At 37.6% G+C, this 26,505-nt stretch overlaps 2 protein-coding genes across 8 annotated transcripts; one reads left to right on the forward strand and one right to left on the reverse strand.

Annotated features, from left to right (window-relative positions):
- Positions 1-1,783: 1,783 nt before the first annotated feature.
- LOC103509578 (mitoferrin-1) lies at positions 1,784-22,346 on the reverse strand. 5 transcript variants are annotated; one of them, XM_026823862.1, is made up of 6 exons: positions 21,892-22,346; positions 8,491-8,710; positions 6,031-6,087; positions 2,759-2,844; positions 2,312-2,635; positions 1,784-1,963 (listed from the first exon to the last, which is right to left on the reverse strand). In XM_026823862.1, exons 1-6 carry the CDS (start codon positions 22,006-22,008, stop codon positions 1,799-1,801), a joined length of 969 nt encoding a protein of 322 aa, XP_026679663.1. In that variant the 5' UTR covers positions 22,009-22,346; the 3' UTR covers positions 1,784-1,798. The 5 variants fall into 5 exon arrangements, with proteins under 5 accessions (XP_026679663.1, XP_026679662.1, XP_026679666.1 ...); XM_026823861.1 differs by lacking the exon at positions 21,892-22,346 and adding an exon at positions 19,294-19,822; XM_026823864.1 differs by lacking the exons at positions 1,784-1,963; positions 21,892-22,346 and adding exons at positions 2,288-2,311; positions 19,294-19,822 and having other exon boundaries at positions 2,435-2,635.
- On the forward strand, positions 19,965-26,236 carry LOC103509566 (ubiquitin-like domain-containing CTD phosphatase 1). Of its 3 annotated transcripts, none has more exons than XM_008474189.3 (6): positions 19,965-20,040; positions 22,814-22,991; positions 23,487-23,710; positions 24,331-24,477; positions 24,691-24,849; positions 25,372-26,236. In XM_008474189.3, exons 2-6 carry the CDS (start codon positions 22,835-22,837, stop codon positions 25,765-25,767), a joined length of 1,083 nt encoding a protein of 360 aa, XP_008472411.1. In that variant the 5' UTR covers positions 19,965-20,040; positions 22,814-22,834; the 3' UTR covers positions 25,768-26,236. The 3 variants fall into 3 exon arrangements, with proteins under 3 accessions (XP_008472411.1, XP_026679668.1, XP_026679667.1); XM_026823867.1 differs by having other exon boundaries at positions 20,024-20,100; XM_026823866.1 differs by lacking the exon at positions 19,965-20,040 and adding an exon at positions 20,123-20,293.
- Positions 26,237-26,505: the final 269 nt, after the last annotated feature.

Genomic DNA, 26,505 nt, shown 5'->3' on the forward strand with positions numbered 1-26,505 from the left:
CCTACGGGAGCGTATGCCGTGACGTCAAGTTCACGATTTACCGGTATTTTTTAAATCGATTTATCTCGGGATCCAGAAGTCGTAGGAGAAAAAGAAAAATTCCGTTGGTCATTTTTCCTGCTCTATAACTTTGAAACATCACTCAAGTAAGCGCAACTGATCTATTAGAGAGTCTCCATCATTTTCATAGATTTGGTTTTTCCGACGACTATCACTACGCGCTACTAAAAGTCGCACGACTACGTTTTTCATGTACGACGGGCCTTAAGATGAACATACACAAGATTCTCTTGGAGGGTTTCAGCAGTCATTATATATAAGTTCTGTGGGTCAACTTGATAAGGAGAACCAAAAAGGCAGATATATTTTGCAGAACTTCAAAGACGTTCTGCAGAACGTGCAGTACTTGAAGTTCTGCAAAATATATCTGCCTTTTTGGTTCTCCTTATCAAGTTGATACACAAGATTAACACTCGTAGCATGAGAAGTATTGAACGGAGGATGAACTATATAAGACCATGTTTGGACTGCGGGAGTAAAGGGACTTTTTAGTCTCATTCTAGCAGGATAAACAAGGTAGGTACATATATTCTAAAATAATAATAATAAACAGTGTATGAGGGAGGTCCACAGTCTACTTACCATAGCCTACATTATTGTTAATCAAAGTCCTATTGGTGAATGTATCCTTGAGATATTCGTAGCATGAGAAGTATATAGGTTTACGTTTCCCCTCTTGCCATACTAAACCAAGCTCTGGACTTCGGTTTACGATAGTCGCCATTTTTTTCTCGGTCAATGCGAACAGCTGATTTCTTTTAATCAGCTGATTATCCCCACTACGAGATTTTTACCCCCACTCTCTAAATTTCGGTTTACGGTTAAGTGTTAAATAAAATACGACCAATGCGAACAGCTGATTTTTTTTAATCAGCTGATTATCCCCACTACGAGATTTTTACCCTCACTCTCTAAATTTCAGTTTACGGTTAAGTGTTAAATAAAATACGACAATAGAAGAGAACCAACATAGCTGGTAACAGCGTAAATCTATCTTGCTGGGATTTCAACGACAATAGAAGAGAACCAACATAGCTGGTAACAGCGTAAATCTATCTTGCTGGGATTTCAACTCTACAGTTTTCCTCACGAGGCTGAGTGCACCCCAAATAGTAATTCGGCTCTTCTAGCTAAATACCCTTTAGGGATGAGCTTGTCATTAAATGTATGTATAAAAATGTACACTGAATTTCTTTAAAATTAAAATTTAACAAAAAATATAAAGCATAATAAACTGGTAAGTCCATCTCTAATTCAACTCGTGGCCGGGTTCACCAAGTGAGTTTAAACTCGGTTTCAGTTTAACTCTCCGATTGCTTAAACCAAGGGTAAAACTACTCACTTTGTGGGTCAGGCCGCCAAAATCCATAAGGAGAGGGGTGAAGTGTGATACGTACTCAAATACGTATATTATGGTGCCTACTGAATTCTTTCAATAGGAAGTTTTTTTTTATCTTATTTCAGTAGATAGTTCTTTGCCTACAAGACATCATGTCCTGTAGTCAATGTAATTTAAGTGGGTGTCTTCCCTATACGCACGACACGATTTTTTTCCGAACAAGTGGGAACAACGGGTTCTAACACGACTCACAATAGAAAATACATTTCACATTTCATAACTTCCGAAGTAAAAGACTGATTCATACAACCACGAAAGCTGGTCTAGTATAGCAGCCGCAGCTACACCCCCCGATATAGCACTGCTCATCATATGAGCTATCGGATTATTATCTAGATATTATTGGTGTTTTACACTTACCTTGGACTGTTGTGTGTTGAGGAAAGTCTTACATACATCTAGAGGCGTGGTAATAGCCGCAGCTACACCTCCCGATATAGCACCGCTCATCATATGAGCTATCGGATTATATGATCTACTCGGGTTAGTTATCGTTTGCATCACCTGAAATCAACCAAAAACGAAATATTAATACTTGAAATCAATGAAAAACTAACCATTAACATCTGAAATTGACGAAAAAACACCAGAAACCAATGAAAAACAAGGCGTTGAAATGTCTTTTCATTATCATTGTAACTAGTCAAACATTCGGTGTATGTTAGGTGGGTCGGTCTGGTAGTGTGTTCCGACCTTTAGTGGATATATTTTCTGTGGTTTCTAATCCAAGACCCTTTTATAAGTTTCTTTTCTTTCAAGTGTCTCTCCGGTTAGGATGTTGACTATCATATTGGTTACTATAACTTTGCTGACTGCATTAGCCGTTCAGGTTAAGAGGAGATATTATATTACCTCGTATGTGATGAAGTGTATAGACTGAAACGGTACATTCATAGCTAGTTGTGTGGTGTAAGATCTGTAGAATGCCACCAGTCCTTCTGTCCTATACACTGTTCGTATTGTATAATATATTACCTCGTATGTGATGAAGTGTATAGACTGAAACGGTACATTCATAGCTAGTTGTGTGGTGTAAGATCTGTAGAATGCCACCAGTCCTTCTGTCCTGTACACTGTTCGTATTGTATAATATATTACCTCGTATGTGATGAAGTGTATAGACTGAAACGGTACATTCATAGCTAGTTGTGTGGTGTAAGATCTGTAGAATGCCACCAGTCCTTCTGTCCTATACACTGTTCGTATTGTATAATATATTACCTCGTATGTGATGAAGTGTATAGACTGAAACGGTACATTCATAGCTAGTTGTGTGGTGTAAGATCTGTAGAATGCCACCAGTCCTTCTGTCCTATACACTGTTCGTATTGTCTCCAGCATAGAACGGTAGGGACTGTTGTACATTTGGAGTCTCTGCTTTACCACTGGAAAAGAAAAAGAAAAACACAAAGAATTGATTAAAATGCATTCTTTGTACCTATAACTAGTAAGAAAATCAAGAATTTCAGTCCTAACTCAGCAGGAAAAACAAGGTAGTTATGTATATTCTATTCTACCTTCGTGCCTGAGTGGTTGTTAGACCCGTCTCACATTGATTGGGCGGCTGTTATACATTTGGAGTCTCTGCTTTACCACTGGAAAAGAAAAAGAAAAACACAAACAATTGATTAAAATGCATTCTTTGTACCTATAACTAGTAAGAAATTCAAGAATTTCAGTCCTACCTCAGCAGGAAAAACAAGGTAGTTATGTATATTCTATTCTACCTTCGTGCCTGAGTGGTTGTTAGACCCGTCTCACATTGATTGGGCGGGTTCGATTCCCGCCCGGGGCGGATTTTATCCTGATGGGATAATGTTCGTTCTCGGAACAGCTGGCTTTCTCCTATCCTGTCTTCCTTCTCTCTTCGATTTCGGGACGATAAACCATAGCAGTTACAGTTCCCTCTGTCAAACCTCTTAAAAAAAAAAAAATAATAAAAAAAAATCACATTGATTGGAAGTGCAGACGCGCGACTTTCAGTAACGCGTAGTCACCTGTCGTGCGGAAAATGATAAAGTTAGATGTTGTCAGATGAGTTGCATCAAATAATACATCCCCTTACGGATTCCTTCATTCTGTGAAACATACACTCCTTTTCACCTTTCTTATCCTACCTTATTTATTGATGAAGACATAAAGTATAGACTGATAAAACACTAGTAACCTGTGGCTAATAGCTATGTATATGTATACTTTCACATTAGATTAGCAAAGTGTTCATTCTCCAGATAACCCTATACACTTCTACAGAGAGTAAAACCCTCTCGCCTTGCGATAACCTTCCTACACTGTACCTAATGGAATAGAATATAGCTAGGTACATGTCAAAGTATAGAATAGAATAGAATATACCTTGTTTATCCTGCTCGAATGAGACTAAAAAGTCCCTTTACCCCAGCAGTCTAAACAAGGTCTCCAGAATAGAATATAGCTAGGTACATGTCAAAGTAGACTCATTTAAATACCGGTACCTTAGAAGAACAAACTAATTCAATCAATATAGGTATAAGGCAATTTTAGGAAAAGGAAAGAAAAAAGAAATTTCAATTGTGTTAAATGTTTGTCACAAATGTTGTTTCGCGCTCAACTTACAAAGCTAAATTTTATGACTTGACTTGGACTCGAACCACTAACCTACAGATGCGGAGTCCACCGCGCTAACCACTGCACTGAAATCTAATATTACTAATCCTGAGTGTGAAATGTCTCATCTTAATCAAAGTCAGTTTATCTGTTATATTTGTATAAAATTTTGTCTGTATATCTGTCTGTAATGCTGATGGAACTATTGTAACTCTCCCTGCAAAATTAAACCTACTAGATGCCCCGAACCAATAAGAAAGTCATAGAACTTGTAATGGATATACATAGATAATAAATGCAATAATATAGTGTGGAAGTTGAAGCTATGTATATTCGTACATTGTACAGGCAATAAGGATGAGATAAGAGGTTGGTGAAGTGATAAAATTAAATATTAGACCAGCAGATGGCGGTAGACGGCATTTGATAGAGGACACGCGCCTGGAGACCACGGAAAAATCCGAGCGGACCTCCGAGCTTGTACACGGAACGAATTGCCCCGAACAGACCCGAGATTTTCTCCTGTGGGAAAGAGATGGAGAGAGAGAAGCAAGTTAGAATATTATCTCAAAGGCAAGTTCCGTGGCCGAGTGGGTGGCCGTATCGCAATAGGCCCCGGATGCGATTGTCGACGGGGTCAAGTTAAAATTTTTGGCTCTTTGCAAGTTCAGGGTGCCTTCAGCCTCGTGAGGACGATTCAGCAGCTACTTTAACCTGTCTCGGTGGTGTAGTGGTCAAGACGCTCGCCTGGTAAACAGGAGAGCGTGGGTCCAACCGCAGCCGAGGTATGAAATTTTATCAATACAATTTGAGCACAATTGTATATAGTAGTAGCCTACTGCTGGAGTAAAGGGACTTTTCATGTCCTATGCGAGCAGTATAAATAAGCACTATTATTATTATTACTTTAATCGAGTAGCGACCAGCGACGACATTACGGGAGTGAAAAGAATTGATAGAATTAGAATTAATAAATGAGTGAAGTATTTCAGCTTAACCATAAATAATTCATGATTTAGATTCTGATTAGTTTGGATTTATAGACCAATGTTTACACTTACCTTGGACTGTTGGCAGTCAATTATTTCCTATCAATTTATTACTTTTTTATGGCTTTGTTTTTAGTGGCAGGGTTCTCCTGAAGGAGCTCTTCCTCTGTCTATTCCTAGACCTTAGGACCCATAGGTCATAATATCTGGAGATAGAGAGTATAGAGACTGTTTTACTTGGAATAGTTGTAGGAGCGAGCGCCAAGTATTGTAGAGAAGCAATGTATGATAAGCATTGTATGGGTAATTATTCTATGTTAAATATTATACATGTTATATGTTAAATATAACTGTTATATCTACAATATATGTAACTGTTATATCTCTTTGTTAAATAACAGATAAGAGGGTCTGGCGAATGTTGAAAAGTACCTATAGTTCAGAATAACTATTGTACCCAATTGTAAGTAAGTACTCTTACGCAAGAATCTATCGGTCTAGGAATAGAAAAAGTCACTTAAGGTTCTATTTCTAGAAAACGTCACTTAAGGTTCTATTTGAATGAGTTTGTTTGTTTGTTTGATAGAAGATTGACGTCACTGTACATATAACTGCCAAGATTTTTAGTGATCAACAAAAGTTAGTGCAAGTTTGTTTGTTTCATAAGGGTTTAACGCCACTGTATGCTAAGGTTTTTAATGACGGGGGTTTTACTCTCCATTCGGTGACAAGCTACCCGTCTCCTCACTCAACCTGAGTGGGGTTAGGAAAACCCAGCAGCATGCGATTGCTCAAATGGTCACCAATCCGGATACTAACCAAGCGCAACGTTACTTAACTTCAGTGATCCATTGGAAACTGGTGCCTTCAACGTGCTATCGCCGCTGGCTAAATTTCAATTTCTTTTCATAGCCTCGTTTGGGATCAAAATAATTAATGCGGAGTTGCCAGATTTCCTTGCTATTACTATTAGTGCGACGTTGTCAGATTACTTACCATCTGCAGGAGTCATAATGCCGTCATGTAACATGGTTGCCATACCACCCGCTAGACCTGTTCGGGAGAAAACACAAGAAACGAAATTAATATTATTGCAATAACTGTACGTCCCTTTGGACAGTTTAAATTTTAAATACAACACTATACCTACTTACACTTATTATTTAAAATGTCTTAGTACCTATTAAAAAAAAAGCTATGGAAGTCGATTATTCTTCTTCTATAGACTAACTGATCAAAAGATATATTTTGTAAAAAGGTTTCATAGAGGGAACTAAAAGCGGGGGTCTTATCGTCCCGAAATCGAAGAGAGAAGGAGAACAGGATAGAAAACCAGCCGTTCCGAGAACGAACCTAATCTGTTTAGGATAAAGTCCGCCTCGGGCGGGAATCGAATCCGTTTACAAGGCAGGTGCACTATCCTCCTAGCTAACTAGGCTGCCTTTCTTAGGATCTGATAGAACGAAAAATCGCAACATACATCAGACATTAGGTTTATCTATTCTATTACTTGATCATTTGAAACACTGATAGGAACACAGCTGACAAGCCTGAGCTGTTGCTGTGGGTTTTAGACAAGCCTGAGCTGAGCTGATACTATTAATTTCATAATCTAGTCAAAAGCCGGCAGTAAAAATACACATGTAATCAAAAGCAGTATACGATTCGAATGACCTTTGACTTCAATTCTACCTAGATAAGTGTACTGCCTACATAGGTGTATTACCTACATAAGTGTATGGATAGGTAGTGGGTTGACTGTGTTTCCACTGAGTAACTCATAAGGCCTGCCTTGGAAGCGTAGTCGCACGATGCCTGAAAATCCAAATCTAAGAAAATGCTAGAGACCTCTCAAACTCTAGGGCCAACCACTCACGCTCAGACGGTCTGACAGACTACAGTCGAAACGTGTGTGGCTTCAGACTTGAAAAGCTTCAGACCCAGGTCTCTCAGACGGTCTGACAGTATGTGGCTGAGATAGAAAACCTATGTCGCGCGACTCTAGTGTGAGAGGTCTCTATCATCTTCATAGGTTTGATTTTCAGGCGGCATCGCGCGACTCCGCGCTAACAGTTGACCGACAACACTTCTAATGTGCGCCAGACCTACCTGTTAGCTAGATATCGGCTTGATTTATATTGTCGCGCTCATAAACTAGCCTAGAGACCTAGAGTAAACATGTCGCGCTCATAAACTAGATTCTATATTACGAGTAAACAAGGTACTTTGCCTATCATTATCATGAGATTAAGGTGATTACGTACAGACCACAACACGTCACAGATGACATCATTTTCTTTTCTACCGACCTAATTGATGCCTGAACTATTTTCCCTATGTGACCCATTTGTAGGTATGTATGTACCTGTGGGTTTAATATTAAATTACTGGATATGAAGCATAAGGGCCGTCGCATAGTGAAACGTAGTCGCACGACTTATGGTAGCGCGTAGTCCCCTGTAAAACCAAACTTGTGAAAATGATGGAGCGTAAGGGAGCAGTTGCAAATGGGTAAAAATTATAAATAAATGGTCGATTCCTATGTAAAAAAGTTGTGACAATCCAAATTTGAGGTCAAAACTTCGAAAAAATAACTGTAAAAGGTCGAAATTCAATTTCCATTTTCCGTTCTAATGAAAGAGTTCAAAGATGTGTGACGTCAGACTTCAGGAAGTTGCCTCGCTAGGTAGCGCCAGTATGCAGAGCACGCTTGCGGAGGAGCAGAAAGAAATGCGCAGAAACGTATGCGCACAAACACATTAATGTGTTGCTTGCGAGGGAGCTTTTGCTCGGGACATTTGATGTGACGTCATCGCCTACGGGAGCGTATGCCGTGACGTCAAAGTTCACGATTTATTACTTTCTATTACTACAGTATAGCGAGCTATACTAGTAATGAAAGTATTGCAATCGGTCCAATTTTTTTTTTAATCGATTTATCTCGGGATCTAGAAGTCGTAGGAGAAAAATAAAAATTCCGTTGGTCCTCATTTTTCCTGCTCTATAACTTTGAAACATCACTCAAGTAAGCGCAACTGTTCTATTAGAGAGTCTCCATCATTTTCATAGATATGGTTTTTCAGATGACTACGCGCTACTAAAAGTCGCACGACTACATTTCTCATGTACGACGGGTTTTAAGATGAACATACACAAGTTTAACACTCGTAGCATGAGAAGTTTTGAACGGAGGATGAACTATATAAGACCTTGTTTGGACTCCGGGAGTAAAGGGACTTTTTAGTCTCATTCTAGCAGGATAAACAAGGTAGGTACATATATTCTAAAATAATAATAATGATAATAATAATAATAAACAGTGTATGAGGGAGGTCTACAGTCTACTTACCATAGCCTACATTATTGTTAATCAAAGTCCTATTGGTGAATGTATCCTTGAGATATTCGTAGCATGAGAAGTATAGAGCATGGGCAGGAGGTCTACAGTCTACTTACCATAGCCTACATTATTGTTAATCAAAGTCCTATTGGTGAACGTATCCTTGAGATATTCGTAGCATGAGAAGTATAGAGCATGGGCTGGGGCGGCACCTAGAATGACCGCATTAACACCGCGGAGAGGCCGCAGGACACCTTCCTGTGCTACCATACCGCGGAATACTTCTCCCATGCCGCGACCTGTCTGAGACGAGGTGGTCAGACTCTGCATGCGAGTCTGTGAAGAAAAGAGAAGAAGAGAAAAAATTTAGATATAAACAGATAAATTGAAAGACAATCTGAGAAAAAAGGGCATAAGCCGAGATGAGTTATAATCTTATTAATTAACTATGCCGGTCAATCCAACAAAATGGCCATTGTCTTTAAAATTATGCGTTATGGGGATCTCTTATTACATGGGGAGTATTTTAAGATAGGAAATTTTCGATCAAAAATTGGCCGTCATATACAATTATACATAGGTGGCTTGGGACTTTGAAAAATTTTCACGTTTTTTTTTTTTTTTTTTTTTTTTTTTTTTTTTATACATAGGTGGCTTGGGACTTTGACAAATTTTCACTTTTTTTTTTTTTTTTTAATTTTTTTTAATACTTATTCCGCAAATGTAATAGAAAGTCGTGTGATATTCCCACCAGCTTTTTATTTAGAAAAGTTGTCATTGTTCTATACGTTATGGTCAGAGCAATAATAGAGCTCGACCATATAAAGTTTCTGTCCTTTTTTTAAAAGGAAGTTCGGGTACTCTACTTGATTATCAAAGATCTGCGGTTTAAAACCAACAAGTGACGTCGCGTAACCTTCTCAATGCATTTTACAAAACAGGAAAAATGAATTAAAAAAATAATAACCTAGGAAAATAGGCATGAAGGATACCATCGCATAGGTTGCAAATAGCAGCTGTATTTACCATTCTATCTGTGTTGGTGTTGGCTTGTCTAGTGTAGACTACATAATATTCTCTGATTGCAACAAATGACTCACACTAGTACTAGCTTGCTCTAATCGTTATTGAAAAACAAAAACAAATCTATTATTTGAAAAATAAAAACCTCAAACAACCTATCCATTTTTTAATTAAAAAAAAAAAGAAGAAAAAATAAATTCGTAGTACGGCAAAAAGTGATGAGATCTCGACACATTTTCTCAATCAACACGTTTTCTAAACTATCCTCGTTTGACTGTACTAAAGACAATTTCAATAGTAAATACCAACGCAATAAGTTACACCAGATATGATTCGAAATTTTGTTCTTGGGTAAAAATAATAAAAGAAAAATTATGTCTCATCTTTTTCTGCAAATCGAGACAGAAGTTAAAAATACCGCTTGTCGTCATAGGAAGACTGTGAAGTGTGAATAGGTACCTAGGTATAGGTAGGTATAATATTGAGAAAACTCACTGAAGAAATTGCTGAAAACCTTCTGTGAAATTAGACGAATAGAAGTTAAAAATACCGCTTGTCGTCATAGGAAGACTGTGAATAGGTACCTAGGTATAGGTAGGTATAATATTGAGAAAACTCACTGAAGAAATTGCTGAAAACCTTCTGTGAAATTAGACGAATTCATCTTCTTTAACCAGTTAAATTACCTACATAGGTACTTCCTTAGAAAATTAATTGGCAAATTTTGTTCTTCTTCGCTTTTTCCCGTGTTCAGACGGGGTCGGCGTTTTTCGTCAGCCTCTCAATCAGCCTTAGGGTAATTGCTTTGGGCAGACATTTGATTTCGGCTACAATTTTTTTACGAGTGGATGCCCAAGGGAAATTTCGGGCTGGTCTGCTCCCTTTAAAGTCCCAAAGACATATTGAGATCTTAATAAATAGTATGGACCACAGTATGGACACAATTATATTTATTAAAAGATCACAATTAAGTAATTACATAAAACTATAAAAAAACCAGTTAAATTACCTACATAGGTACTTCCTTGGAAAATTAATTGGCAAATTTTGTTCTTCTTCTCTTTTTCCCGTGTTCAGACGTGGTCGGCGTTTTTCGACAGCCTCTCAATCAGCCTTAGGGTAATTGCTTTGGGCAGACATTTGATTTCGGCTACAATTTTTTTTACGAGTGGATGCCCAAGGGAAATTTCGGGCTGGTCTGCTCCCTTTAAAGTCCCAAAGACATATTGAAATCTTAATAAATAGTATGGACCACAGTATGGACACAATTATATTTATTAAAAGATCACAATTAAGTAATTACATAAAACTATAAAAAAAAAACCGACACCAAGTATGTACCTATAATGATGTATTTATTTAGATAATATGTTAGGGTTAGGGAGGACATAAATAACTCAACTCAGCGTATGATGATGAGTGCTTGTGAATTATATTGAGAGAGACTTGCTGCATTTCCACTTTTTCTTTCTCGGCCTACCTATGTACCTATTTATAGACCGCGACACTAAATAATATTATTTCTTTATTTTATTTTTATTAATTATTTCGTTGCAATGGGGCTAACTGTAATAAGCAAAGCGTGACATTACTTCAAGAGTTATTTTACATACTGAAACTCTACTGCCTCGGGGGCGTAGTGGTCAAGACGCTCGCCTGGTAAACAGAAGAACGCTGGTTCGGCGCGCTAAGTGCCTTGTAAGATCTGGGTTGTCGGACAATTAGTCCGAGCTTGTAATCTATACAGTTTTCATTAGGTACGCGATAACGCTCGGACAATTAGTACGAGCTTGTAATCTATACAGTTCACTGCATTACTAATAACAGGTAATAAGGTAAGCATAGGAAAATATAATGTTCCCATATTCGGGGGAGAACTTGTAATGGATATACACAGATAATAAATGTAATAATATAGTGTGGAAGTTGAAGCTATGTATATTCGTACATTGTACAGGCAATAAGGATGAGATAAGAGGTTGGGAACTTGTAATGGATATACATAGATAATAAATGCAATAATATAGTGTGGAAGTTGAAGCTATGTATATTCGTACATTGTACAGGCAATAAGGATGAGATAAGAGGTTGGTGAAGTGATAAAATTAAATATTAATATGGTAGGTACAATTAAATATGTAATTCAAAAGATAACCCTTCGATCAGCACATGTTCTCCGCTCACCTTACAGTAAACTTTTTTTCTCTCAATAAAGTAATCAAGGTGTTCTTGATCAATTGTAAAATGTGTTCCCCATAATATGTCAAAATATACAAGACCTTGGTTAGACTGCGGGAGTAAAGGGACTTTTCAGTCCTAACCCAGCAGGATAAACAAGGTATATTCTATTCTAAATCATCACATGGTTAGATTCGTCCAACCTGATAATCAAGGTGTTCTTAAATCAATATTGTAAAATGTGTTCGCCATACTATGTCAAAATATACAAGACCTTGATTGATTAGACTGCTGGGGTAAAGGGACTTTTCAGTCCTAACCCAGCAGGATAAACAAGGTATATTCTATTCTAAATCATCACATGGTTAGATTCGTCCAACCTGAATAGGTCGAAACGTGGATCACTGAAGTTAAGCATCGTTGGCCGTGGTTAGTATCCGGATGGGTGACCATCGGGGCAATGGCGTACTGTTGGCATTTCCCGACTCAGGCTGGGTGAGGTTCATGTGAGTAGGCGGCTAGCTTGTCGCCAAATGAAGGGTAAAACCTTCGCCCTGTCACTAAACCTCAGTGATACAGTACTAACTCATTGACAAAAGAAAAAAAAAATAAATAAAAAATGAAAATAAAAATGCCTAGTTTCTACTTTGCAGATTTTCCAAGCCTCCTGAAAACACTGAGGCCCTTTTGTCTGCAGTCAATTATCAGAGCAATAATAGAGCTCGACCATATAAAGTTTCTGTCCTTTTTTTTTAAAGGAAGTTCGGGTACTCTACTTGATTATCAAAGATCTGCGGTTTAAAACCAGCAAGTGACGTCGCGTAACCTTCTCAATGCATTTTACAGAACAGGAAAAATGAATTAAAAAAAAATAATAATAATAATAATAATAACCTAGGAAAATAGGCATGAAGGATACCATCGCATAGGTTGCAAATGGCAGCTGTATTTACCATTCTATCTGTATCTGTGTTGGTGTTGGCTTGTCTAGTGTAGACTACATAATATTCTCTGATTGCAACAAATGACTCACACTAGTACTACCTACTTACCTTGCTCTAATCGTTATTGAAAAACGAAAACAAATCTATTATTTGAAAAATAAAAACCTCAAACAACCTATCCATTTTTTAATTGAAAAAAAAGAAGAAAAAATAAATTCGTAGTACGGAGTACGGCAAAAAGTGATGAGATCTCGACACATTTTCTCAATCAACACGTTTTCTAAACTATCCTCGTTCGACTGTACTAAAGACAATTTCAATAGTAAATACCAACGCAATAAGTTACACCAGATATGATTCGAAATTTTGTTCTTGGGTAAAAATAATAAAAGAAAAATTATGTCTCATCTTTTTCTGCAAATCGAGACAGAAGTTAAAAATACCGCTTGTCGTCATAGGAAGACTGTGAATAGGTACCTAGGTATAGGTAGGTATAATATTGAGAAAACTCACTGAAGAAATTGCTGAAAACCTTCTGTGAAATTAGACGAATTCATCTTCTACCAGTTAAATTACCTACATAGGTACTTCCTTGGAAAATTAATTGGCAAATTTTGTTCTTCTTCTCTTTTTCCCGTGTTCAGACGTGGTCGGCGTTTTTCGACAGCCTCTCAATCAGCCTTAGGGTAATTGCTTTGGGCAGACATTTGATTTCGGCTACAATTTTTTTTACGAGTGGATGCCCAAGGGAAATTTCGGGCTGGTCTGCTCCCTTTAAAGTCCCAAAGACATATTGAAATCTTAATAAATAGTATGGACCACAGTATGGACACAATTATATTTATTAAAAGATCACAATTAAGTAATTACATAAAACTATAAAAAAAAAACCGACACCAAGTATGTACCTATAATGATGTATTTATTTAGATAATATGTTAGGGTTAGGGAGGACATAAATAACTCAACTCAGCGTATGATGATGAGTGCTTGTGAATTCTTCTTCTATAGACTAACTGATCAAAAGATATATTTTTTAAAAAGGTTTCATAGAGGGAACTAAAAGCTGGAGGTCTTATCGTCCCGAAATCGAAGAGAGAAGGAGAACAGGATAGAAAGCCAGCCGTTCTGAGAACGAACCTTATCTGTTTAGGATGAAGTCCGCCTCGGGCGGGAATCGAATCCGTTTACAAGGCAGGTGCACTATTCTCCTAGCTAACTAGGCTGCCTTTCTTAGGATCTGATAGAAAGAAAAATCGCAACATACATCAGACATTAGGTTTATCTATTCTATTACTTGATCATTTGAAACACTGATAGGAACACAGCTGACAAGCCTGAGCTGTTGCTGTGGGTTTTAGACAAGCCCGAGCTGTTGCTATGGGTTTTAGACAAGCCTGAGCTGAGCTGTTACTATGGGTTTCATAATCTAGTCAAAAGCCGGCAGTAAAAATACACATGTAATCAAAAGCAGTATACGATTCGAATGACCTTTGACTCCAATTCTAATACTATTAATTTCATAATCTAGTCAAAAGCCGGCAGTAAAAATACACATGTAATCAAAAGCAGTATACGATTCGAATGACCTTTGACTCCAATTCTACCTAGATAAGTGTACTGCCTACATAAGTGTATTGCCTACATAAGTGTATGGATAGGTAGTGGGTTGACTGTGTTTCCACTGAGTAACTCATAAGGCCTGCCTTGGAAGCGTAGTCGCACGATGCCTGAAAATCCAAATCTAAGAAAATGCTAGAGACCTCTCAAACTCTAGGGCCAACCACTCACGCTCAGACGGTCTGACAGACTACAGTCGAAACGTGTGTGGCTTCAGACTTGAAAAGCTTCAGACCCAGGTCTCTCAGACGGTCTGACAGTATGTGGCTGAGATAGAAAACCTATGTCGCGCGACTCTAGTGTGAGAGGTCTCTATCATCTTCATAGGTTTGATTTTCAGGCGGCATCGCGCGACTCCGCGCTAACAGTTGACCGACAACACTTCTAATGTGCGCCAGACCTACCTGTTAGCTAGATATCGGCTTGATTTATATTGTCGCGCTCATAAACTAGCCTAGAGACCTAGAGTAAACATGTCGCGCTCATAAACTAGATTCTATATTACGAGTAAACAAGGTACTTTGCCTATCATTATCATGAGATTAAGGTGATTACGTACAGACCACAACACGTCACAGATGACATCATTTTCTTTTCTACCGACCTAATTGATGCCTGAACTATTTTCCCTATGTGACCCATCTGTAGGTACCTGTGGGTTTAATATTAAATTACTGGATATGAAGCATAAGGGCCGTCGCATAGTGAAACGTAGTCGCACGACTTATGGTAGCGCGTAGTCCCCTGTAAAACCAAACTTGTGAAAATGATGGAGCGTAAGGGAGCAGTTGCAAATGGGTAAAAATTATAAATAAATGGTCGATTCCTATGTAAAAAGTTGTGACAAATCCAAATTTGAGGTCAAAACTTCGAAAAAATAACTGTAAAAGGTCGAAAATTCAATTTCCATTTTCCGTTCTAATGAAAGAGTTCAAAGATGTGTGACGTCAGACTTCAGTGGAGACAGGAGAGGAGAAAGCCAACCATTCCGAAAAGGATTCGAACACACAACCTAGATCTTACAAGGCACTTAGCGCATCGAACCAGCCTTCTTCTGTTTACCAGGCGAGCGTCTTGACCACTACGCCACCGAGGCAGTAGAGTTTCAGTATGTAAAATAACTCTTGAAGTAATGTCACGCTTTGCTTATTACAGTTAGCCCCATTGCAACGAAATAATTAATAAAAATAAAATAAAGAAATAATATTATTTAGTGTCGCGGTCTATAAATAGGTACATAGGTAGGCCGAGAAAGAAAAAGTGGAAATGCAGCAAGTCTCTCTCAATATAATTCACAAGCACTCATCATCATACGCCGAGTTGAGTTATTTATGTCCTCCCTGACTCTAACATATTATCTAAATAAATACATCATTATAGGTACATACTTGGTGTCGGTTTTTTTTTTATAGTTTTATGTAATTACTTAATTGTGATCTTTTAATAAATATAATTGTGTCCATACTGTGGTCCATACTATTTATTAAGATCTCAATATGTAATTATTTATTTATTTATTTATTTTATTTTTATTAATTATTTCGTTGCAATGGGGCTAACTGTAATAAGCAAAGCGTGACATTACTTCAAGAGTTATTTTACATACTGAAACTCTACTGCCTCGGGGGCGTAGTGGTCAAGACGCTCGCCTGGTAAACAGAAGAACGCTGTTTCGACGCGCTAAGTGCCTTGTAAGATCTAGGTTGCGGGTTCGAATCCTTTTCGGAATGGTTGGCTTTCTCCGAGCCTTCTCTCTTTGCTTTCGGGACTATAAGACCTTACGAGTTACAGTTACCTCTATCAAACTTCTCAAAAAGAAAGAAAGAGAAAAAAATAATCAATTAGGTATTCAAATTGACCGAACGAAATGAGGTTCATGTTTTTCAACTCGGCGATGATTTTGCATTTCATTTGTCCACCTAATTGGTTAGGTACGCGATACCGCTCGGACAATTAGTCCGAGCTTGTAATCTATACAGTTCACTGCATTACTAATAACAGGTAATAAGGTAAGCATAGGAAAATATAATGTTCCCATATCGGGGGTTTCGCCTCTATGTCTAGTGCTCTATTCGAACAAAGTATGGCAAAATATCCGTAATAGCCTAAGGCTTAAGTATTTGGAAAAGTAGATTTGAAGAAGTTTGCTAGAGGGAACTGTAACAACGGACGTCTTATCGTCCCGAAATTGAAGAGAAGAGGACAGGATAGGAGAAAGCCAGCCGTTCCGAGAACGAACCTTATCTGGATAAAGTTCGCCCCGGGCGGGAATCGAACCCACGACCTAACGCTTCCAAGGCAGCACGCGCTACCCTCCAAGCTAATTAGACTGGCTACTAGTTATTAGTTCTGTATTTAGGGCCAGGTCTACCGTCATTAACTCATTAGTTATTTAATCCTTATTGTACCAAAACCGACAAAGCGTGTAGGTTTAAACCCACTAATAAGAATAGGACGATGAAATTAGTGATTCATTTCCACTGGTCTCATGCCCCACTGTATTTTTATTTTTCTCAAACCTATCTACCTCTCTCTAGATTAGGGATTCCCAACATGAATATGCCCGCAAGCACATCGGTGTGAGATTTAACTCGTACTAACGAACGTAGAGTGAAATTGTATTTTTCTTTCGGAAACGGAATCGATTCTGATGGTGCGCCATCTTGAATTTCCTATGGTTTAGTAAATCAGTACAGGTCGCGTTAGCGTTACCACGCCGAAAGAGGGGAAACGAGCTTCCCTTTCGGAATTTCGCCGTCTTTCATTCTGCCCCTTTACTGTGCCGAAAATTTGAAGCATCCACCCACTGTTTGGACTCTTGCCCCCCCCCCCCCCCCCCTGAAATCCTGGATATGGGGGCCTGCGTAAGTTTTTTTTTTTGAGTTCTGACAAAATTATAAACATGGAGGAAAATATCTCGAATTTTGGAGGACTTTTTTTTTACTTTTTTTTTTTTCTTTTGTGAGTTCCACAGTGCAAGGACTGCCAGTTGGAAACCCCCTATGGAATGAATAGAATCCTAGATATCTCTATTTGGATGTTCCCAAGGTCACCACGAGGTAGAGTGCGCGCAAAACACATCGCGCTTGCATCATGTTATTGCGTCTAGGTCAGAATATTACAGAGAATATAAGGGGGGGCCGGAATTTGTCTTAATTTTAATCTAGGAGAAAGAGAAAAAAATTAACCTATATACCTATTTATTTACATTTTTTTTTTTTTTTTTTTTTTTTTTTTTCCAAACATGGGTATATTTTTTTTTTTTTTTCGGTTTAAATCCCTTATCTACAGGTATTTACAACTTACTGTTATGATGATGTCTCACCGTCTTGCAGAAATAGTATGAAGGCCAGTGTGAGGAGATTCAGATTACTACCATTTGAGGACAGATAATTTTTTTTTTTTTTTTAGTTACCAACATAGGTATATATTTATTTTTTATTCAGCTTCAACAACATTGATAGTAGTATATCAATGTCCTATAAGCACAAGGCTTGTGTAGGACATTGATAGAAAAATAACAATGATATTAGGTATTTACCTAAGTTACGTATATAAATGAATTATTTAAGGTGCATATAATTCTTGAATGTATTCTGTACCAAATACACAAGTCCTTGTTTAGACTCCGGGAGTAAAGGGACTTTTCAGTCTTATTCTGGCGGTATAAATAAAAGGTGCCTAATATTATTTTACACTAAACGCGTACAGCTATAGGTACATATTTATATGTATAGAGATTCCAGTCTATGCTTTATTATGCTTTAATGTAGGAGACACAAAAGAATAATGTAGATTAATCTTACAATAATAAATTATGTCGACGATACGGAAACAACAACGCCCAACGACTATTTAACGAAAAAGCAAAATGATATTTTGTTATTTTTACTTTCCTTACCCTATGAGAAGGAAAGTAACGTAATCGGTTGAAATTTTCGATAGTCAGTTTTAGTGTCAGAGCACGTTTTTTTTTATGATACGAAAATTTTTTTCGAATTATTGGGCACTCTAGTTTGTTAAGCGCGGATATCACAGGCTGCTTCTTAGTAATATTCAGCTGCTCAAGGTCATACCGTTCTTGCAAAATCTCTCTTCAAGCCATAGTTTCATAGTTATACCTGCCCATGAGATGCCAAATTTTCTATCAGCAAAAAAATTAATTTTAAGCTGTGCTCAAGTTTGGTGAACTTCTGTGTGCTAAACAAAAATTGACAAGGGCACTGAAATTACTGTTACCTCTATTTAAATCTTTCATGTTGTTATTAAAAATTATTGATGAAAATATTACGTTTTATTACGGAGGATTAATATTACGTTTATGGCAGAACCAATTTTAGGACGACCACTTAAGAGGGCCAGGTCTATGGTCTCATGATAACTTTCACGTTGATTTATTTTAAATACATCTCTGTGTGTACAGAAGGCCTTTAAGTGCCTTTCAACATGAGCCTGTAGACCAGGGCCTTATTTAATTCAAAACTTACTAAGTTTTGTATTACAGACAATTTGGCTGTAATAAAGTCAAATTATGGCCCACTTCATAGAAAAATACTTATGCTTTCATAGAAAACTGTACCTCTTTATTTAATTATACACAATTAAAACACGTTTTATGCCAGTCCTTATTAGTTACAGTGAGGTTTTTATTGGCTGTTTGTCAGGGGGGATTTTCCCTATTCACTATCTGCAATATGCAATATCTATCTGCTTATTATGAATCAAGACTCAGATCCATACATTCTACACACACCTATAGATGGAGATGGACTCATGAACACAATTTAATATTCATCACCACATCCTTCTCCAATATACTCGTGAGCAAAAATTTTGGCATGGCACAAAAATGAGAAAATCAATTTTGCTCCCCATTTTTTTTTTTTTTTTTTTTTTTATTTTTTTTGAATAATCTTGATAAATTTGATGACTTAAAAATTGGACTATCAATCTCCAGATTCTAACTCAACCATGGCTAAACAAACTCAACCATGGCTAGGCTTTGTCTAGCAACTGTGTTTAAGTGTTTGTTACCTGATTTTCCAGGTTTAATCAAAAGTGTTTTCTTTTAACAAGTAAATCTTTCAAAAAAAAAAAAAAAATCCACCTCTCAAAATAAATAACTAAACCAAGGAGAGTGGAAAGTGAACAAACCTTGATTGTATCAAAAGGAAACATGACACAATGTTCCATAATACCCGCAGTAGCTCCAGCCATCATAATATGACTCAGTTTGTCCGATGGAATACTTTCATAATCATCCATTGAAACTGACTGGGACACAGCCTGACTTTTGTCATGTGGCAAGCTCAATGAGCTTTTATCTTCAGGTAATCCCATTTTGTACACAGATTTATAATTGTTCACAGTCAAACTTTCATAGTCATCTGTTGAAGTCATAACACTAGCTTTTCTTAAAAACAAACACTGCTAAATGCACATCATGTAAAATTAATGAATTTCCTACTGTCAATCAGATGGTGTACACATCAAAAATTAGGCATTTTAAAAAATATACCTAGATACATATGTAAAATAAAAATCTATTTCACTTTTAAAATTGTCACCTACTTGGCACAACACAATTTAATGAAAATGTAAAATAAAATACTCATTATAATTTGTATATCCAAATAAAATGAAAACTGATTCCATGGCCCTGTGAAAACTGTGAGATCTGATTTGTAACTGACCAAAATTAATCTATGTAGGTTACCTACCTAGTTTGTGATGAAATGATAGATGACGGATATCACATTTGAATTTAGTTATCCTCTTTTCAAGTATCTACACCAGCTGATAATGCTCAATATCAGCATGCTTAACTAATCTTCACTAATTTCCCATTTAGTGATAAAAAAAACTACTGTTTAATTGTGTCAGATTAACCTCTAAGTAAAGGTAACACCTATTTAATATTTTTTTTTTCTGTTGTATTTATTAAGTTTTAATTTTAACAAGGTAAAATATTCAATTATTCAGTTTGTAGTGCAATTACAGTAGTTACTAACATTTCAGAAATAAAATAAAAATCACTTAACTGAAGTTGTATAAATTGTGGTGTTTGATAACAATTGAACAGGAAACTGCACATAATGGCAGATCCAATTACAGAATTGTGTTACACTGTGTGTGACTAAATTTTGGGCAAGATGTAAGTACAGCTAAGAGGAGAAATTTGTTAAAGTATCCTTTCAGTCTGTATACTTTTTCAGCCTGCCTTGGTGGTGTAGTGGTCAAGGCGCTTGCCTGGTAAACAGGAGGGCATGGGTTCAATATTAGCTGAGGTATGGAATTTTATCCTCAATATAATTTGAGAATTTGACCACATTAATAGTAGTAGCCTACTGCTGGAGTAAAGGGACTTTTCAGACTACTAGTTATTAGTTCTGTATTTATGGCCAGGTCTACCGTCATTAACTCATTAGTTATTTAATCCTTACCGTACCAAAACCGACAAAGCGTGTAGGTTTAAACCCACTAATAAGAATAGGACGATGAAATTAGTGATTCATTTCCACTGGTCTCATGCCCCACTGTATTTTTATTTTTCTCAAACCTATCTACCTCTCTCTAGATTAGGGATTCCCAACATGAATATGCCCGCAAGCACATCGGTGTGAGATTTAACTCGTACTAACGAACGTAGAGTGAAATTGTATTTTTCTTTCGGAAACGGAATCGATTCTGATGGTGCGCCATCTTGAATTTCCTATGGTTTAGTAAATCAGTACAGGTCGCGTTAGCGTTACCACGCCGAAAGAGGGGAAACGAGCTTCCCTTTCGGAATTTCGCCGTCTTTCATTCTGCCCCTTTACTGTGCCGAAAATTTGAAGCATCCACCCACTGTTTGGACTCTTGCCCCCCCCCCCCCCCCATAAAATCCCAGTATTATTATTTTAGAAATCAACTAAAGGTCATTTGTGTAAGTAGGTAGGTAAGTAGGTACCTAATATCAAGATTTTAACACAAGATTGAATGAAATTTTCCCTCTTGTCATTATTTGTTTGTGATAAAGTAGACAAACTATTTTCTTATCTAATACACATATTCCCACCAAAGAGTGACGTTAGTTGTTAATTAAAGTGTAAAACCCTTGATAAACAAACAATATCAAATCTTCCACTGTTGTAGGTATGAAAACCAAACTGAATACCCTATAACTTTCATTTTATTTATTTATTTTGAGAAGAAAGAGGAAAAGTAGGTAGGTACTTAGTCAGTCATTAATTAAGTTTCCTAATTCCCTTTCCTAATTCCTAATTAGGTACCAGATTTTTTCCCCTTTTTGTAAGGGGGTACTTGTATTTAACTAGAGTACCAAACCATTAATCATTCCATTATGTACATAGATTGACAGGTTATGTGCCTATGTGCAATAATAAAATCTATCTAGCTCAATCAATCAGGAAGGAACAACTGTCACAAGATTGAATACATCAATATACAATAGAACATTTTTTCTTTTACAAAAGTTTCAAGGATTTCATATTGTTAGGTAGGTCAGGGTTATCACAAGAACTAACCTATAAAAGCTTTTCAAAAGTGTATCACCAATGAGACAGATATCTATTATCATGAGGGGTTTACTTAATTTATTTTGTTAGTACACACTACAAAAAGATCATGTTATATTGAGGACACCTACACTCTTGACATTATTTTTTCATAGACAAAATTAGTGTGTTAGTGTGGATCTACAATTTGATCTGATATCTTCCAACTGTTATCTAATTTTAGGAGCTATCTTACCTTTACGGAGTCCAGTGGGTACATGACACAATGTTCCATGACCCCTGCGGCAGCTCCAGCTACCATATGAGTCTGTACATTGGTAGTGGGCAACGATTCATAATCCTCGAAATTCATTTTCAAATTAAACACTTTCGAGGACAAATATATTGAAAATTAAAGTTGAAATCACAGTGATAACATCCAAGGGGTTTTGCTCTGGTACGAGCAGGGTGTTTCAACTATCCTCTAGTCAAGTCTAGTTGAACAAGAGTATGTACTTCAATCTGAGCATTCTTATGGGAGTCATGGTGAAACCTGGAGGAAAAGCTTGAATGAAACACGAAGGAATGGTGAGGAACATACAAGACATTTGGGAAAAAGTTGATAGGAGCAACGTGAAACTAATAACACCATACCACAAGATCAACTGAATGAAGAATGAAAGTTGATAACCTCGAAAAAGAAACAGCTGTTTTCTTTCCAAGTGTCCCACACACGGTCACAAATTTTTTTGGACACAAATTCCGGACTTTTATTTGGACTTTTTTCACTGATAAAAAGTTAAAAATGGGTTATTTCAATTAGATGATTCCATAATCCTTATAAAAAATCGTTATTAATCTCTTTTAAATCCCAATTTCCATTTATTTTTTGAAATTTTGAAGAAAGAAAAATTCCATTTCAACATGGACATAAATTTTTTGCAGCTGTGAATTTAGGAAATTTGCAGCACGTATTTTAGGGTTCTGATAAGTGAAACTTTTAAAATTTCCCGAGAAACAACAAAAGAGGATCTTTTGAACATTGAACAATCTTTTTCTGAACTTTCCGAAAGTTTTTCTTCTTTTTTGTAATTTTATGTACATTTTAAGTAAGATTACGTAAATCTTAAGTAATAAGCTTCATTGATTTTCACGTCCTTTCTTTCCGTCTGGAATAGTTTACCGGCGAGCATTGTACAATGGGTGACTCTCTCAACCTGATTATAAAATGGAACAGTAAAGAGTACAAAACATCTCTGTCAAAGTCTAACACAGTTCTAGAGTTGAAGCAAGAAATCCTGAAACAAACTGGAGTTAATCCCGAAAGACAAAAGTTGCTGAACTTGAAGCATGCAGGTAAGAAACTAGTAGAACTGTAGAACTCACACAAAAGAAAGATCCTGACTGGACCTCCAAAGGTCTGGTTGTTTCCAAAATCTAACAAGCAAATGTCTGGTGTTTAATGTGTAATATCATCAAAATCTGACAAACACTTCTGGAATTATTGGACAATAATGATTTAGGAGGGATCCCAAAGGCTCAATTGGATCCTTTAATGACAAAATTCCCCTCATTTATTGAACATTTTTTCCTAATTTCCTCAAAATACATTTGGGATTTTTTGTGGAACAATGAATTTAAAACTCCCTTTGGGTAATTATGCAGAAGTCACGTCCGTGGAAAAGAAAAGCTCCTTTTTGTATTTAACCTAACCCTATAATAACACTGGTCACTGCTTGTTTGTGCCTGTTCCTTTGGTAGCAATATTCCACGGATGTGACTTCTGCACAAGTACCCTCACTTTGTACATTCAATTATCTTAATGATTGCTCTTGTTCAATATTTCCACAGGTAAAATTCCAAGTGATGATACAAAACTTGCTGATACCAATGCCACCGATGGATTCAAATTAATGGTGATGGGCTCACTAGAGCAGTCAATTCAAGAGGCCAGCACCAAGCCATTGGATATTCCAGAAATAGTCGATGACTTTGATATCGAAGAAGACCAAGTAGCTATTGAAAACAAAGACATTTATCTTGCCAAAATTGATAAGAGAATTCAAGATTATCAGGTGAGAAAGAAAACAAATGAGAAAACAAAGTCATTTCTGAAAAAATTGATTCTGGATTTTGAACCCAGAACCTCCCTTATATAGCTAGGGCCAGCCAGGGCTGTATTTAGGGGGGGGGAGGGGGCCCAGCCCCCCTCATTGAGCTCCATTTTTCCCCTTTACTGTACCTCAAACTCTGAAAAATTGGGGCCTAGGGGGCCCAGCCGCCCCCTCCCCTGCCTTCAAGCTTCATTTTTCTCCTTTACTGTAGGCCAGCTAAAATCCTGGATATGACCCTGGGGCCAGCCTGTCACACTTCAACTCAGAAAGCCTCATGTACTTAAATGTTAGGTATAGGGGCAAACAGCCCTTATAGGTGGGTTAAGCTTATACAATTCTAGGTCTTTCAGATAGTCCAAAGACTGAAGTTGGAAGCTTTTTCCAACTGACACATTTCTGTGCTTTGACAGTTCCACTGGACAAACCATTGATCATCAATGAACTTACATATTAAAAAAAAAAAAAAAAAGATGATGACCCTACCCAATAGAAAAGAAAAAAAAAAAACGATGATGTACCTACCCAATAGTAAAGGAAAAAAAAAACTACCCTATGCCATTCTCTTTTTATTTTGTTTTCAGATTGATATATTGAATGAACCGAGGCCCGGAAAAAAGTTACTAGTATTAGACATAGATTACACTCTGTTCGACCATAGATCTGCTGCAGAACAAGGCTACGAACTGATGAGGCCTTACCTTCATGAATTTCTAACATCTGCCTATAAGGTGAGATTTTATTAGAATGATTACATTTTCCTCACCAAGTCTGTTAAAAAAAGTAATAATTGCAATAATTCATCAATTCTAGAAATTTGAAATGAATAAGGTAGAACAGAATTTTATTAGTCAATTATTTTGAAGAAGTTTGATAGCGCAAACTGTAACAACAGAAGTCTGATTGTCCCATTCCCTAAAACATGCATTTTTTTTCATCATCAGAATTATGACATAGCAATTTGGTCAGCCACCGGTATGAAATGGATCGAGGAGAAAATGAAATTGCTTGGAGTTACAGTGAATCCAAACTACAAGATTGCCTTCTATGTAGATTATTCAGCCATGATATCTGTGCATTTACCCAAGTATGGAGTTGTTGAGGTAAGTTACACCACATCAGTAGTGTGGATTTTCCCCTTTTAGCATGGTTTTGGCTGTGTAAAGCTGAACTACACCTAGAGAGTCATACCCTAAAGTAAGTTCTTATTTGATCACCACAGAAATGTACCGAACAACTGCTACAGTAGACTCATTTGTTCTTTGTGGTAGCATACTTGACCTGCTGCCTGTATTGAGGTATTGTGACAACACCAGAAAGTAACTTATTGATTGAAATATTTGCAACCAAAATACAAGTCCAGCCTAGCTAGCTTGGAGGGTAGCATGTCACCTTTGTAAGTGCTAGGCCGCGGGTTTGTTTGGGCAGATTTTATCCTGAGCAGATAATGTTTGTTCTCAGAATGACTGGCTTTTTCCTAATCTTTCTTATCCTGAATGACCTTAGCAGTTACCGTTCCCTCTAGCAAACCTCTTTAAAAACGATTTTTTGGGGGGGGATCGAACCTGAGACCTCCCACATGGGAAGCTGACTAACATCGCCCCATCCCTCTTTTTCTTCCTTAGGTAAAACCCCTAGGCGTGATCTGGGGCAAGTTCCCCTCGCTGTACAACCCGACCAACACCATCATGTTTGACGACATCCGACGGAACTTCCTTATGAATCCACGCAACGGGTTACGCATCCGGCCCTTCCGCGAGGCGCATCTGAACAGAGGCTCCGACCGGGAACTGAAACGTCTCGGCCGCTACCTGGACGAAATAGCGACTGTGGAGGACCTGACCGCTCTGAATCATAGGAACTGGGAGAAATACCTGCACGCGAAACACAAGGAAAGGAAACGAGCTAGACGGAGAGCGATGATGAACAGAGAGAGAGGGGGAGAGGAGGAGGGGGAGGAAGAGGAGGATGAGGGAGAGGGGAGTGAGATCACCGGCAGTTCGGATGTGTTGATGGAGTGACAGAGATAGGAAGAAGAAGGTAGAACTAGGAATGAGAGAGAGAGAGAGACAGGAAGTGAGACGGAATTGTAGGGAAAGCGCGATCGAGAGGAAGAGAGAGGGTGGGTGGGAAAGAGAAAGGAAAACACAGAGGAAAGGGATGGAGATGAGATGGGAAGACGAGATTTGGTTGGTAGGTATGAATAAAGGCCTGTTCCCACTTGTCGTTCGGAAATAAATCGTGTCGTGTGTAGTGGAGATACTCTCATTTAAATTACATTTGCTTACAGAGGTCATTCGAAAGAAATTAATGAAACTCACGAAGGGTGGGAACGGGCCTTTAGGTGTAATTTTTCTATCGGCGATTTACTTAAAATTATAAACCGACTGTTGTATTGGGTGTTAGACATCATTCCTCTTAGTAACTTAAAGTTAGGTGCTCCAAACTTGGGAAATAATAGGAACTTGAGATTATTCTCTTCTACCTAGCGTTAGCGTTTAAGCTCAATTTTTAGTCCGTCCTTCCTTTATTATTACAATAGTAATAAAAAGGTATATGGGACGGACTATTGTATTTGCTTCGGTCAATCATTACATGAAAGTATGTAGGTACATATATGTTGTAAGGGAGCGCGCAGCGCGACCGTAAACAAAGGAGCGCGAAGCGCGACCGCATGCACAACCGTGCGAAGCCCCGGGAGCGCGAAGCGCGACCATATGCACAAAAAATTCCCGGAGGGACGGACCCAGCTTGTTCTT

Source organism: Diaphorina citri, unplaced genomic scaffold (genome assembly GCF_000475195.1).
Source record: "Diaphorina citri unplaced genomic scaffold, Diaci psyllid genome assembly version 1.1 scaffold511, whole genome shotgun sequence".
Taxonomy (NCBI): domain Eukaryota; kingdom Metazoa; phylum Arthropoda; class Insecta; order Hemiptera; family Psyllidae; genus Diaphorina; species Diaphorina citri.